At 47.0% G+C, this 14,854-nt stretch overlaps 2 protein-coding genes across 2 annotated transcripts in view; one reads left to right on the top strand and one right to left on the bottom strand.

Annotated features, from left to right (window-relative positions):
* Nucleotides 1-231: 231 nt before the first annotated feature.
* LOC119460896 (SET domain-containing protein 4-like) lies at nucleotides 232-5,399 on the bottom strand. The gene is made up of 7 exons (XM_037722015.2): nucleotides 5,062-5,399; nucleotides 4,496-4,622; nucleotides 4,004-4,436; nucleotides 3,447-3,615; nucleotides 3,207-3,297; nucleotides 3,040-3,123; nucleotides 232-2,918 (listed from the first exon to the last, which is right to left on the bottom strand). The coding sequence occupies exons 1-7, from the start codon at nucleotides 5,210-5,212 to the stop codon at nucleotides 2,708-2,710; spliced, it is 1,266 nt and encodes a 421-aa protein (XP_037577943.1). The 5' UTR covers nucleotides 5,213-5,399; the 3' UTR covers nucleotides 232-2,707.
* A 156-nt stretch (nucleotides 5,400-5,555) lies between these two features.
* LOC119460894 (Golgi-associated PDZ and coiled-coil motif-containing protein) overlaps nucleotides 5,556-14,854 on the top strand; it is a 31,173-nt gene continuing 21,874 nt past the window's right edge. The window contains exon 1 of the mRNA XM_037722012.2: nucleotides 5,556-6,060. Coding sequence (XP_037577940.1) covers nucleotides 5,845-6,060 — 216 coding nt within the window. The 5' untranslated portion in view covers nucleotides 5,556-5,844. The remainder of the gene's footprint in view (nucleotides 6,061-14,854) is intronic.

Below are 14,854 nucleotides of genomic sequence, written 5' to 3'. Positions count from 1 at the left end.
CACAAATGCACATTTTCTCATTGCCATATGCACTTGTGTGACTGTCTTGCTGACAGTCCAAGTGTTAGACAGTGCATTTAAGAAATCTTTAAGAGAAAGGTTTAGGTCCTGCCATAGTGATTCATATATGTGTGAAACACAGAAATGTTCTCAGTTTACAATGTCCAAGCCAATATGAAAGTTTTTTTACTTTAAAGAAAGATTGCTGTTTAAATTGGCCCTCAGTTTTTCTTCTTTTTTTTTTTCTATCTTATTTTACAGATGTTGACAGGAATCTGCAAACAGATAGCAGTTCTGTTAAGTTGTTTAAAGCAGACACATTCTCTATTATTTTCGATCTACATAATATACTTGCATCATTTGCTTCATTTGAAGGAATGCTGACACGAAAATTTTGTCTCGCTTTATTGTTTCTTTTAGGCAGATGTCGACTCTGCACTGGTAATATGAAGTCTCAAGTTGTTGAAAGGGCAACAAATATTTAATTACATCACCTTTTAATGAAAACAGTTCGAAATGTGCAAAGTACAGCACAACCTTTGATGTGTCGGCATTCCTTTAAACAACAGTCTTACCAAGAGGGTTATTTTTTAGAGTAATGTGCAATATATCTCTCTTGAACATTTGCACTCTCATATTTCCTTACAGAATTATGGCATCTATCTCTTCATTGATATGTTAAAGTCATAAACACGATGCTACAGTTTCCTTGAATTTTCCTCTCTTTGTCAATTTATGCAAGAAATTTGAGACGCTAAACATAAAATCTGCTCCCCACACTGACTAGATTAATGCTGTTTTATATATACCGATTTAATTCAAATCAGTTCATTGGTTGTCTTTGTACATCAGCTTTCTTTTTTCTTTTCATTCTATGCATCTTAGCATAGGGCCAGTAAAGAGGCTAAATTTAAGGCAGGACCCAAGGTCTCCAGCTAAACTCTGCAAAATCTGACAAAAAAAAAAAAAGGAGAATCACTTTGCTGTATAAAGTGCCAAATTTCAACCTTGTGCTGCACCTTTACAATTTTTCCTTTCTGTATTTTTTTCCCCCTTTTTTGAACATTCCATAAGTGCAAAAATATTAATAATAATAAACTAAGGAGAAAAATGAAGAGTTCGTTGCTGCAATATCAAAGCTGCATGTTTACAGAGCAGCCGCCAATATCAGTGCTGAATAATTGCTTAGTTTCCTTCAGAGACACATGGCCTGTGTGGGCTCATAAGTGAAATGGAGAAATATGCAATGTACTGTGTGGTTGTTCCTTTGTTTGCAGCAAGATACGCTCAAATAAAAGGGAAAAAAAATTATCTTTTTGATTTCCCTCATGCCTTCATTTCTCGACAGTTATGCTGTGTAATACACTGTAAGGACACTTCACTCGAGCTTTTAACTACAGCTCTCTAGCTTTACGCTGATGAAAAGAAGAAAGAAAATTTTAGAACCTCTGTTATTTTAAAAAGACACCTCAAAACAGCGTGGCACGTTACTACGTACGAGGATGTGTTAGAACTGGGTTAGCGCAGTAAATACAAGTGAGTGGCTAGGTGTTGCACGACAGGATTTAGTGACGTCCTTTGCCACTTTAGCCATGAGGCACCTCATGTGTCCATTGCAAAATTAAGCAGCTGTGGTGCCTGCACCTCTGCACTTTCTCGTTGTCTCACATGCAGTGCTGAGAACATTCAATAAACGACAACGCAGAGCAGGTGCATTCAAACACTACTTAGCTGTTTAGTTCAGCACTATTTAATGCATGGCAGCTGCAGCACTTGTGGAAGTCTTGCGAAACAGTACTTCTGCTATACTGGACGGCACATGGGCGAGCGCAAGCTTTTCTGCGGGCTGTTCCAACTTACTTTAGCCAAGGTTTAAGCTGCGGCACACCAGACTAAATCTGCAGTTGGTTCATACGTGGCATGTTTGACCGCACTGCAATCACGGCATGCAAGTGGCAATGTCACTTGCATTTTTCATTATTTTACAGGCTTTCTTTAGGACGCAGAAAAAGTAATGTAACAAGCAGGCTCTGCTTAAATAGACATTTCCACGAATGCTTCGCAACTTTCTTGTTAGAAGTTTTGCCCGAAAATGTTAATTAATAGGTTAAGTAATCCTAAAGGTATACTGACATTATATTCTCAACTATTCATTATTTTTGTTAAATGAAAGCCCGGACCTCTAAACCCTAGAAGATATAGTGACAAACCCCAGAGCACCATAAGTCATTTGATGCAAATGTTCTTGCAGTTTCTAATGAGAAACTGAGAATGTTCTCACAATCACGAAATAAGCCAAAAGCTGTTAATAGGTCCAGCTGCTTGAAATGACGCTGCATGCAGTGAAATAATATTTGGCTCGCATGTTCACAGGTGTTTCAGTAACAGATCAGAAGCATTTTCTTACTGTGCTCAAAAAGTGTTTCAGGCCACCTTTAATGCAAAAAAAATGAATATTCGGAAAGATAATGTCAGTACCGCTTTAACTAATTATGCAATCAAGCAGAATACAAAAAAGTAGTGTGACTTGCTCGATACAACAGCCAGCAACACACATGTGGTCGGGCCCTTCTCCGGCATATTTTTTAGCAGTGTCTTAAGTTAGCTGGAACACCCTTTATGTGGTGCAGTAGACAAACTACAGCACTGTGACCAGTTATTATGATCTGTGTGTTGCACACTACCGCATTCACTCACAGATGCACATCTATCTCGTATAGAGTTGTAGTTGTTTCTTGAGAATTTTTGTCTCTTCTCTGATAAATGCAGCCACTGTCTGTGAGCAGAAGTCTTTGCCTTCAGGTAGCGGAGCACTGTAGTCGCACAACATGGCTTCTATTAAAGTCACCACTAACTGACACTGCTGTTCGTCGAGTTCCTCTTCTCTGGACCGAAACAGCAATTTGTTCCATTCCAACCTGGAAAGAGTACCAGGCGTGACAGTAAGTCATAAACTGGCAAGCCACTTCGGCTCCATATTTCACAAGGCTAACAAAAGATGGAGCGTTCAAATCGCTTTGACATACAACTGGAGCACACCTTGATGCCTTGGGATGTGACAGTACTTGCATGACAATTCGCCCATTCCATGTCAATCCATCCGCAGTAAAGCCACAAGACTCACTGTAATGCGTACAAATTATTGCTAACAATCAGAATAAAATGTTTAGTGTCCTAGCAACTAGAAAAATGCGAGAACTGAATACCTTATAGCATTTTTTGCCTCCAGAAAAGAAAGCTTTGAGGCAAAATGTGGGATTGCTTGCGCCTTCCAGGAGTGCAGCTTACATAGGTGCTCTGTAAAGGTCATTAGTGTTTAAAATTGTGGTTATGACATTGCTATCTACAGTGTGTATGCTTCATCACAAGCACTAAATGGTGCTGACACTGACAATTTAATTCAAGGCAATAAAGCTTAAAATACTGCCTTGGTCAAATCTTCTCACCTCTTGTGATTGCAACCACGTCATTTGGGTTATCGGCAAGAACAAAGCCGTACTCCATAAATAACTTCTTGTTGTCGTGCGAGCCATAACTGATGAAAACTTGATCGTTCGGCTGGTAATTATTATTTGTAACAATTTCAAAGTAGGAGTCCACTATTGCAGTTTGCACCTACAACACGAAATGAATAGAAGCAAAAGTATTAAAAGAAACAAAGCCTTGATTAAGCTCTGTTCAAAGCTAAAAACGAGTTGACACAGCCGAACATTGCACAATAATACCTGAAAAGCTTCATTATTAAGATTTCAAGTTGGCAATCCATTTTCAACAGGGACGAGGAAAGAGAACACTGGACATGTGCCGTGTCAAAAGTTCTCTGTTCTAAGTGGTGCTGTTAAAGATGAATAACTAAAATATGTCATTTAATCTTGATCTATAATTTGCTAGGACGCCAGTGTTCGTGCTGTACAGTATGAAGGAGCTACACAGAATTTTAACAGTGAAACATTACACAGTACTAGAAAAAAAAAATGGACAGTCATGCTGAGTGTTTACTTACACTTGCCTTCCAGTGGTGGTTCAAGCAGTCCAGAAATGGAGCTAGGGCACACTTGTCATCATCCCAAAGGGAATGGCCAGTCTTGTGCTCACTAAAGATGCAGCGAGTGTTAACAGCAGTCCAAGCCCACACAAACAGGTGCCATGTAAAGTTCTTGGAAAGGCTAGAAAGCAGCGAGTTGCCACCAGTGCTTTCCTTTGTTAAAGTTTGTAACTTTAAAAAAGTACTTCGTATCCTAGACACTTGGGTCTGTGCTTTTCGGAACAAGTCGCAGGGCAGTTTGGCAAGCAATCTGCTTCCAAGGAACACAGGTGTTGTGTAGGTAGCCGGCAAGCTTTTGATGAAGAAGCGCCACTCTGAATCATGGCCTCTGAGCTTTTCATTCATAAGAAAAAGTGTCAACACTTCAATGGGAGTGAGTTGCCCATGATTTCTGGAAAAAAGTAAGAGTCTGAGTACATTTGTTGCAAGTAGACCAGTGCGCTTACCAACCTGATAACAAAATCGCGTAAGCTGCTTGACAAAGCTGTCTGAGTGGTTATTAGGAGACAAGTTGGTACTCTTAGAAAAGTGTCTCCAGAAGACAGCATCTGTTGCGTTGCCAGCCCTCTTCCAGTTTCTACAAGTAAACAGAAAACATACACGTCAACAGAAGTTGCAACTTTGCACAAACACCTTAGTGCAGCAACTTTAGCCCCTTCAGTCATGGATGAAGGAATAAACCGACCGTTCCATCCTTTATATATATATGAAGTAGTTATTCGGATCCGGTGTTTATTAAACTGAAATAAGTGCAGGCACACGTAGAAAGTAAGAACAAACATTTTCGACGTTTCGTCCGGGGTCCGGCCTCGTATACATATATATATATATCATTTCTTACTGAAATTAGTGAGCCGTAAGTTACAGGAATGCGGTTTCCTAAAAGTATGATAATCGTAAGAGCAAGGAGTGCTGCATCCAATCACCGCTGGGACAAATATGGGAAGCAGAGTGGCAAGTACGTGATCAGTTCATGTTACCTCACTCATTGCGGTTAACGCTGTTTAAAACCTTACCACGGAATTCCCTGAGACACAGCTGCTTGTGCAGTTCGAAACCGTTTGCAGTCATCCACTTCAAAAGATTCGCGCTCACATCTTCAGTGCACGACATACGTTCCGCTCTTCGCCTCGCCTTTTTCCTGTGATTACGTCCCTTCTTAGCCATTGCAGATCCTGGACATTCAATTGATAATTACTATTTCAAGTGAGATTAATTCATACAACGCGAAAAGAACACGCACAACTTCAGCTTCTCAGTTCAAAACAACAGTCGACATAGCATGCCGAGCACGATGCCGCCATGCCTCCCAACCTGCGCACTCATCGGTTTCGGTTTCTGAATAGTCGATTGCGCGCACTTCGTATATTTTGTTATTTGGGAGTCGTTTTATGTTTTATTTTTTATTTTTCAGTAATCGCGCGATACACTTTATTATAGTTATTCTCAGTCATACGGACGAGTTTCTTCGCCTTGATATGAATGTTAGCTAGGAATCGAGCCAAGCCGAGTTGGTCGACGTTCTGTTTCGCTCGCGTGCGAGGAGGGTGAGCGGAGCTCGCGTTTGTTACGTTTCCGAATTTGTTTTCCGTGGCACTTCACCAGCAGTTCACCCTCGGTGGGCAATGTTTTGCGTTTTTGTTTGTATGACATGCGCAAGGGATACTGAAAATCCCCCGAGCGACAGGCCCTGACGGCGCGCACCGAGTGAAACCCCTGCATGCACTTTCGTGTTTGGTGCCTCCCAAATCGAACGCATCGCCGCCGAACCGAACGTCTCGCTTTGACGTCCATTCATCATGGCTACGTCTGCCGTGGCCATGAAATGGCTGGAACTTCTGGAAAAGGAGTTTGATAGGGCCTACCTGGACTTGGACATTCTTTTGGGAGAGGTAGACGAGGAACAATGCGACATCACGTACGAAGCCCGCCGGAGGATGTCTGCCCTCAGCAGCGCCTTCGCCCAGCTGTGTCACAAGGCTCAGACGGTGTTCGAAACCAACGAGAAACAAGAGGTCAGTGAACGCCCCTGTTTCGTTACGTTTCTTCATTTCAGGCGAAATGTAAGATCGGATACGGGGTTGTCTGATGGCTGTCTTGGGCTATTATTCACCAGATTTCTCGAAAGTTGATTGTTGACTGAGCTTTATTGCGTTTGCTTCGTGTTAATCCGAGCGTAGGTGTAAGCTAGTTGCGGCAGAACTGGTGATGATGTGGTACATTGGTAACAAGACCTGCGTGCGAGTTTGCTGCGTCCCGTAACGCTAATTTCAGAGCCACATAGTGACGTGACATATGCTGGGCTTTCGTTCTAACCCTTAGGTTTTTGTAGGAGAAGGCGCACATTGAGAATTCAATCAAATGTAGACCAGTTTTGTATAGAAGGCTCCTTTTTGAGCGCATAAATTTGATTGATTTAAGCTACATTATTATTAGTGCTAAACTGACCCATGTTCATGCACTACACAAGAACGCAAGTAATTTATGTACGTACGGAGGCTAGCATCTGTGTACATGAATACATATAACGTCGAGCTGGAGTTCAGTTACGAGTTTGTCATTCGACCAGCTATAATATCTAGCCACATGTTTGATTGTAGGAGACTGGTGTCACAGCAGCAACCAAACCGCCTTTCCGTCATAGCGTCGAAGTGACATTTTACGTTGAGCGAGCAGATGCGTGCGGCGAGGTAACATCATGTGCGAAAGTGTTTCTTTACTTCCGGGTGAAAACCGCGCCACTTGCGCTCGCTCCGTCTTGGTTTTATTTTTTTATCAATAAAAAAAATTACTGCTAATGAGAACCGCAGTTTTAAAAGCGCTCAATGCAAATGATCTTTTTTTTTTCCTTGAAAACATGACTGGCAGGACTGTGTTGGTATTTCTAAAACAGACGTCCGCCTTCCCGTGCGTCCGAGGCTGCTGCAGTGCATGCGGGCAGGTAGTGAATATGACGAAGTAGCTCACGCTTTCTGATATCCGTGAACAGGCAGGCGATCGAGCTGTCAGTTGTTTTTTTTTTTTTTTTTTTTTTTTTTTTGAACCTGCTTCGCGATTTTACTTCGGAGAGCTGCAGTGGGGTTCGAACTATCACGTCACTACACTTGTTACAGAGAGAGGAGCGAGGGAACCCGAGGGGTAGTTCACATACAAGCGTGCAGTGGGGTTCGTACTATCACGTCACTACACTTGTTACAGAGAGAGGAGCGAGGGAACCCGAGGGGTAGTTCACATACAAGCGTGCAGTGGGGTTCGTACTATCACGTCACTACACTTGTTACAGAGAGAGGAGCGAGGGAACCCGAGGGGTAGTTCACATACAAGCGTGCAGTGGGGTTCGTACTATCACGTCACTACACTTGTTACAGAGAGAGGAGCGAGGGAACCCGAGGGGTAGTTCACATACAAGCGTGCAGTGAGGTTCGAACTATCACGTCACTACACTTGTTACAGAGAGCGGAGCAAGGGAATCCGAGGGGTAGTTCACATACAAGCGTGCAGTGGGGTTCGTACTATCACGTCACTACACTTGTTACAGAGAGAGGAGCGAGGGAACCCGAGGGGTAGTTCACATACAAGCGTGCAGTGAGGTTCGAACTATCACGTCACTACACTTGTTACAGAGAGAGGAGCGAGGGAACCCGAGGGGTAGTTCACATACAAGCGTGCAGTGGGGTTCGTACTATCACGTCACTACACTTGTTACAGAGAGAGGAGCGAGGGAACCCGAGGGGTAGTTCACATACAAGCGTGCAGTGGCGTTCGAACTATCACGTCACTTCACTTGTTCCAGAGAGCGGAGCGAGGGAACCCGAGGGGTAGTTCACAAACAAGTGTGTAGTAGGGTTCGAACTATCACGTCACTACACTTGTTACAGAGAGAGGAGCGAGGGAACCCGAGGGGTAGTTCACATACAAGCGTGCAGTGGGGTTCGAACTATCACGTCACTTCACTTGTTACAGAGAGCGGAGCGAGGGAACCCGAGGGGTAGTTCACAAACAAGTGTGCAGTAGGGTTCGAACTATCACGTCACTACACTTGTTACAGAGAGAGGAGCGAGGGAACCCGAGGGGTAGTTCACATACAAGCGTGCAGTGGGGTTCGTACTATCACGTCACTACACTTGTTACAGAGAGAGGAGCGAGGGAACCCGAGGGGTAGTTCACATACAAGCGTGCAGTGAGGTTCGAACTATCACGTCACTACACTTGTTACAGAGAGAGGAGCGAGGGAATCCGAGGGGTAGTTCACATACAAGCGTGCAGTGGGGTTCGTACTATCACGTCACTACACTTGTTACAGAGAGAGGAGCGAGGGAACCCGAGGGGTAGTTCACATACAAGCGTGCAGTGGGGTTCGTACTATCACGTCACTACACTTGTTACAGAGAGAGGAGCGAGGGAACCCGAGGGGTAGTTCACATACAAGCGTGCAGTGGCGTTCGAACTATCACGTCACTTCACTTGTTACAGAGAGCGGAGCGAGGGAACCCGAGGGGTAGTTCACAAACAAGTGTGCAGTAGGGTTCGAACTATCACGTCACTACACTTGTTACAGAGAGAGGAGCGAGGGAACCCGAGGGGTAGTTCACATACAAGCGTGCAGTGGGGTTCGAACTATCACGTCACTTCACTTGTTACAGAGAGCGGAGCGAGGGAACCCGAGGGGTAGTTCACAAACAAGTGTGCAGTAGGGTTCGAACTATCACGTCACTACACTTGTTACAGAGAGAGGAGCGAGGGAACCCGAGGGGTAGTTCACATACAAGCGTGCAGTGGGGTTCGTACTATCACGTCACTACACTTGTTACAGAGAGAGGAGCGAGGGAACCCGAGGGGTAGCTCACATACAAGCGTGCAGTGGGGTTCGAACTATCACGTCACTACACTTGTTACAGAAAGCGGAGCGAGGGAACCCGAGGGGTAGTTCACATACAAGCGTGCAGTGGGGTTCGTACTAACACGTCACTACACTTGTTACAGAGAGAGGAGCGAGGGAACCCGAGAGGTAGTTCACATACAAGCGTGCAGTGGCGTTCGAACTATCACGTCACTTCACTTGTTACAGAGAGCGGAGCGAGGGAACCCGAGGGGTAGTTCACAAACAAGTGTGCAGTAGGGTTCGAACTATCACGTCACTACACTTGTTACAGAGAGAGGAGCGAGGGAACCCGAGGGGTAGTTCACATACAAGCGTGCAGTGGGGTTCGTACTATCACGTCACTACACTTGTTACAGAGAGAGGAGCGAGGGAACCCGAGGGGTAGTTCACATACAAGCGTGCAGTGGGGTTCGAACTATCACGTCACTACACTTGTTACAGAGAGCGGAGCGAGGGAACCCGAGGGGTAGTTCACATACAAGCGTGCAGTGGGGTTCGTACTATCACGTCACTACACTTGTTACAGAGAGAGGAGCGAGGGAACCCGAGGGGTAGTTCACATACAAGCGTGCAGTGGCCTTCGAACTATCACGTCACTTCACTTGTTACAGAGAGCGGAGAGAGGGAACCCGAGGGGTAGTTCACATACAAGCGTGCAGTGGCGTTCGAACTATCACGTCACTACACTTGTTACAGAGAGAGGAGCGAGGGAACCCGAGGGGTAGTTCACATACAAGCGTGCAGTGGGGTTCGAACTATCACGTCACTTCACTTGTTACAGAGAGCGGAGCGAGGGAACCCGAGGGGTAGTTCACAAACAAGTGTGCAGTAGGGTTCGAACTATCACGGCACTACACTTGTTACAGAGAGAGGAGCGAGGGAACCCGAGGGGTAGTTCACATACAAGCGTGCAGTGGCGTTCGAACTATCACGTCACTACACTTGTTACAGAGAGAGGAGCGAGGGAACCCGAGGGGTAGTTCACATACAAGTGTGCAGTAGGGTTCGAACTATCACGGCACTACACTTGTTACAGAGAGAGGAGCGAGGGAACCTGAGGGGTAGTTCACAAACAAGTGTGCAGTAGGGTTCGAACTATCACGGCACTACACTTGTTACAGAGAGAGGAGCGAGGGAACCCGAGGGGTAGTTCACATACGAGCGTGCAGTGGGGTTCGAACTATCACGTCACTTCACTTGTTACAGAGAGCGGAGCGAGGGAACCCGAGGGGTAGTTCACAAACAAGTGTGCAGTAGGGTTCGAACTATCACGTCACTACACTTGTTACAGAGAGAGGAGCAGGGAACCCGAGGGGTAGTTCACATACAAGCGTGCAGTGGCGTTCGAACTATCACGTCACTACACTTGTTACAGAGAGAGGAGCGAGGGAACCCGAGGGGTAGTTCACATACAAGCGTGCAGTGGGGTTCGAACTATCACGTCACTTCACTTGTTACAGAGAGCGGAGCGAGGGAACCCGAGGGGTAGTTCACAAACAAGTGTGCAGTATGGTTCGAACTATCACGGCACTACACTTGTTACAGAGAGAGGAGCGAGGGAACCCGAGGGGTAGTTCACATACGAGCGTGCAGTGGGGTTCGAACTATCACGTCACTACACTTGTTACAGAGAGAGGAGCGAGGGAACCCGAGGGGTAGTTCGCATACAAGCGTGCAGTGGGGTTCGAACTATCACGTCACTTCACTTGTTACAGAGAGCGGAGCGAGGGAACCCGAGGGGTAGTTCACAAACAAGTGTGCAGTAGGGTTCGAACTATCACGTCACTACACTTGTTACAGAGAGCGGAGCGAGGGAACCCGAGGGGTAGTTCACATACAAGCGTGCAGTGGCGTTCGAACTATCACGTCACTACACTTGTTACAGAGAGAGGAGCGAGGGAACCCGAGGGGTAGTTCACATACAAGCGTGCAGTGGCGTTCGAACTATCACGTCACTACACTTGTTACAGAGAGAGGAGCGAGGGAACCCGAGGGGTAGTTCACATACAAGCGTGCAGTGGGGTTCGAACTATCACGTCACTACACTTGTTACAGAGAGAGGAGCGAGGGAACCCGAGGGGTAGTTCACATACAAGCGTGCAGTGGGGTTCGAACTATCACGTCACTACACTTGTTACAGAGAGCGGAGCGAGGGAACCCGAGGGGTAGTTCACATACAAGCGTGCAGTGGGGTTCGTACTATCACGTCACTACACTTGTTACAGAGAGAGGAGCGAGGGAACCCGAGGGGTAGTTCACATACAAGCGTGCAGTGGGGTTCGAACTATCACGTCACTTCACTTGTTACAGAGAGCGGAGCGAGGGAACCCGAGGGGTAGTTCACAAACAAGTGTGCAGTAGGGTTCGAACTATCACGGCACTACACTTGTTACAGAGAGAGGAGCGAGGGAACCCGAGGGGTAGTTCACATACAAGCGTGCAGTGGCGTTCGAACTATCACGTCACTACACTTGTTACAGAGAGAGGAGCGAGGGAACCCGAGGGGTAGTTCACATACAAGTGTGCAGTAGGGTTCGAACTATCACGGCACTACACTTGTTACAGAGAGAGGAGCGAGGGAACCTGAGGGGTAGTTCACAAACAAGTGTGCAGTAGGGTTCGAACTATCACGGCACTACACTTGTTACAGAGAGAGGAGCGAGGGAACCCGAGGGGTAGTTCACATACGAGCGTGCAGTGGGGTTCGAACTATCACGTCACTTCACTTGTTACAGAGAGCGGAGCGAGGGAACCCGAGGGGTAGTTCACAAACAAGTGTGCAGTAGGGTTCGAACTATCACGTCACTACACTTGTTACAGAGAGAGGAGCAGGGAACCCGAGGGGTAGTTCACATACAAGCGTGCAGTGGCGTTCGAACTATCACGTCACTACACTTGTTACAGAGAGAGGAGCGAGGGAACCCGAGGGGTAGTTCACATACAAGCGTGCAGTGGGGTTCGAACTATCACGTCACTTCACTTGTTACAGAGAGCGGAGCGAGGGAACCCGAGGGGTAGTTCACAAACAAGTGTGCAGTATGGTTCGAACTATCACGGCACTACACTTGTTACAGAGAGAGGAGCGAGGGAACCCGAGGGGTAGTTCACATACGAGCGTGCAGTGGGGTTCGAACTATCACGTCACTACACTTGTTACAGAGAGAGGAGCGAGGGAACCCGAGGGGTAGTTCGCATACAAGCGTGCAGTGGGGTTCGAACTATCACGTCACTTCACTTGTTACAGAGAGCGGAGCGAGGGAACCCGAGGGGTAGTTCACAAACAAGTGTGCAGTAGGGTTCGAACTATCACGTCACTACACTTGTTACAGAGAGCGGAGCGAGGGAACCCGAGGGGTAGTTCACATACAAGCGTGCAGTGGCGTTCGAACTATCACGTCACTACACTTGTTACAGAGAGAGGAGCGAGGGAACCCGAGGGGTAGTTCACATACAAGCGTGCAGTGGCGTTCGAACTATCACGTCACTACACTTGTTACAGAGAGAGGAGCGAGGGAACCCGAGGGGTAGTTCACATACAAGCGTGCAGTGGGGTTCGAACTATCACGTCACTACACTTGTTACAGAGAGAGGAGCGAGGGAACCCGAGGGGTAGTTCACATACAAGCGTGCAGTGGGGTTCGAACTATCACGTCACTACACTTGTTACAGAGAGCGGAGCGAGGGAACCCGAGGGGTAGTTCACATACAAGCGTGCAGTGGGGTTCGTACTATCACGTCACTACACTTGTTACAGAGAGAGGAGCGAGGGAACCCGAGGGGTAGTTCACATACAAGCGTGCAGTGGCGTTCGAACTATCACGTCACTACACTTGTTACAGAGAGAGGAGCGAGGGAACCCGAGGGGTAGTTCACATACAAGCGTGCAGTGGGGTTCGAACTATCACGTCACTACACTTGTTACAGAGAGCGGAGCGAGGGAACCCGAGGGGTAGTTCACGTACAAGCGTGCAGTTTTTCTCAAACAGATTTGAAGCCACTTGCGCGCTTGGCAGCCGGACCATCGTACAGGGGCACCTCTGAAACTTTGGCTGCTCGTTCCGAGTGGCAGGGAGAGCCGAATCTCGGAAAAGCTTCCTGGCTCTCCAGATGTTCGGAGTGCCAGGCTTGGCCTCCGCAGGGCACGGCGACGGGTGTGGCTTCAATACTTTTTGCGTAAACCGCGCTTACGTTTGAGGCCGTCGTTCGCTCTTCGCCGCGAAGTTACAAGTCTGACAGTAATCCGTGGAACTCGATTGTTTTGCTAGTCCCAGCCATACGATGAGTCCGACAGTGAAGCGAGAAAAAGCGTATGTAGGGGGAGTTAATTAAATGTTATGTTTTATTGAAACGTAGAAATAATGAGGTAAAAGGGAATGAAAGTAGACGAAACTTTCCGAAGGTGGGGGCAGAGCGCACATATTCTTTAACAAGGCTTGTTGCTGGACTAGTTGGTTCATGGTATAAAGTAAAAATAAGAGTGTGCAAAAAGAAACATGGACAATACTGTCCGTGTATTTTTTTGTCTTTTTTGCGCTCTTTTAATTTCACATTTACATATACCACAGCCCGAGTGTGGGGGATCATATCCCGGCCGCATTTCGATTGGGTGCGAAATGCAAATGCAAAAGCGCCTGTGTAACGTGCATTGGGCGCACGTTAAAGAACCCCAGGTTGTCAAAATTAAACCGAATTAAACCCCAATGCAGCGTGCCTCGACACATAAAACCTCAGAATTTAATAATACCGCTGTGGGCCATCCTCAAGTCCACATTTTTGGGCGGTTTATTTGTATGTGCAACATTAGCTCTGCAAGTGCTTTCATATGGGGGGGGGGGGGGGCTAACCCCCCCGAGGCCGAGCTAATACACCCCCCCCCCCCCCTTCCAGCCCCACCAGTCCAACGTGTACCTTCAGTGCTCTGTTCACATTGTCATTACAATTCAGGAGGTGGCTTGAGGTCGAATCCCCCCCCCCCCCTGATTAACAAAAACACTCTTATCATTGTCTTGTATTCATTCATTCTTAAATTCAAGGAGGGCCAACCGCGTGCTCGATGGCCTTGTGTTGAATTCCACTAAGCAGCTCTAGGCGGAAAAAAGGTGCAATTTTTGCCTTTAAGGGGTTGCCATGCAGTTTGACCCCTTTTCTTTCCTTGCGCCTTTGAGTGCTGCAAGTTGCAACTAAGATGTGCGACGCGCAATCGTCTGCACTGCGCAGCCCCGCCCCCCTCCACCACAAGAAACGGTCAGCCCTTCCACTGGGGTGGAGATGGAAGACCAGCGAAGCGCTGTACCTATGGTGGGAATTATATATCTCCAATTATGACTGTTAAGATGTGATCGTGTAATTGGTAATTTGAACTATTAAAGAATGAGAAATGTATATGATCCGGTGGTTTTCATTTATTTAGTGACCACAGGGACCATGGCCTTATGGTCGCTACGGTGCACCGCCATAGAGTGTACGGCAAAGGTTGGCGCGTTCTTCATAAACACGTCACCAACGCCGCCGCCGTCGACAACAGTTCTGCGCATTGCTGGTGCTGCTACATGTCCAAGTTTATACAGCTCCTCAGAATTTGGAGAATGACAGCCCATAAACAAATGTCATGAAACAAAACACCGGCAGCGCATGCCTTTTATGTTAAATCTTCTCAGACTGAAATATTAAAAGTGCGAAACAGAACTCCCGGTCGCGAGATACGCATTTGGTGCCGCAGCTAAACGTCGCCTCCCCTCCCTCCCTCCGTCCCGTCCCCCCACAACTTTTCGCGCGACGGAAGAAGTCGCGTTTGCTCTCCGCCGTTCGCTCGCCGCGAAGGCGCGCGTCCCTCTCACTCGCACATACAGCATACGGCCAATGAGAGTTTTTTTTTTCTACACGCGGACACGACCATCGGAGACTGAGCCCTTAATAGCTTCGCTGTA

Source organism: Dermacentor silvarum, chromosome 8 (genome assembly GCF_013339745.2).
Source record: "Dermacentor silvarum isolate Dsil-2018 chromosome 8, BIME_Dsil_1.4, whole genome shotgun sequence".
NCBI classification, from domain to species: domain Eukaryota; kingdom Metazoa; phylum Arthropoda; class Arachnida; order Ixodida; family Ixodidae; genus Dermacentor; species Dermacentor silvarum.
Note: the sequence above shows the minus strand (reverse complement) of the source record. Positions and strands in the feature narration are given on the sequence as shown.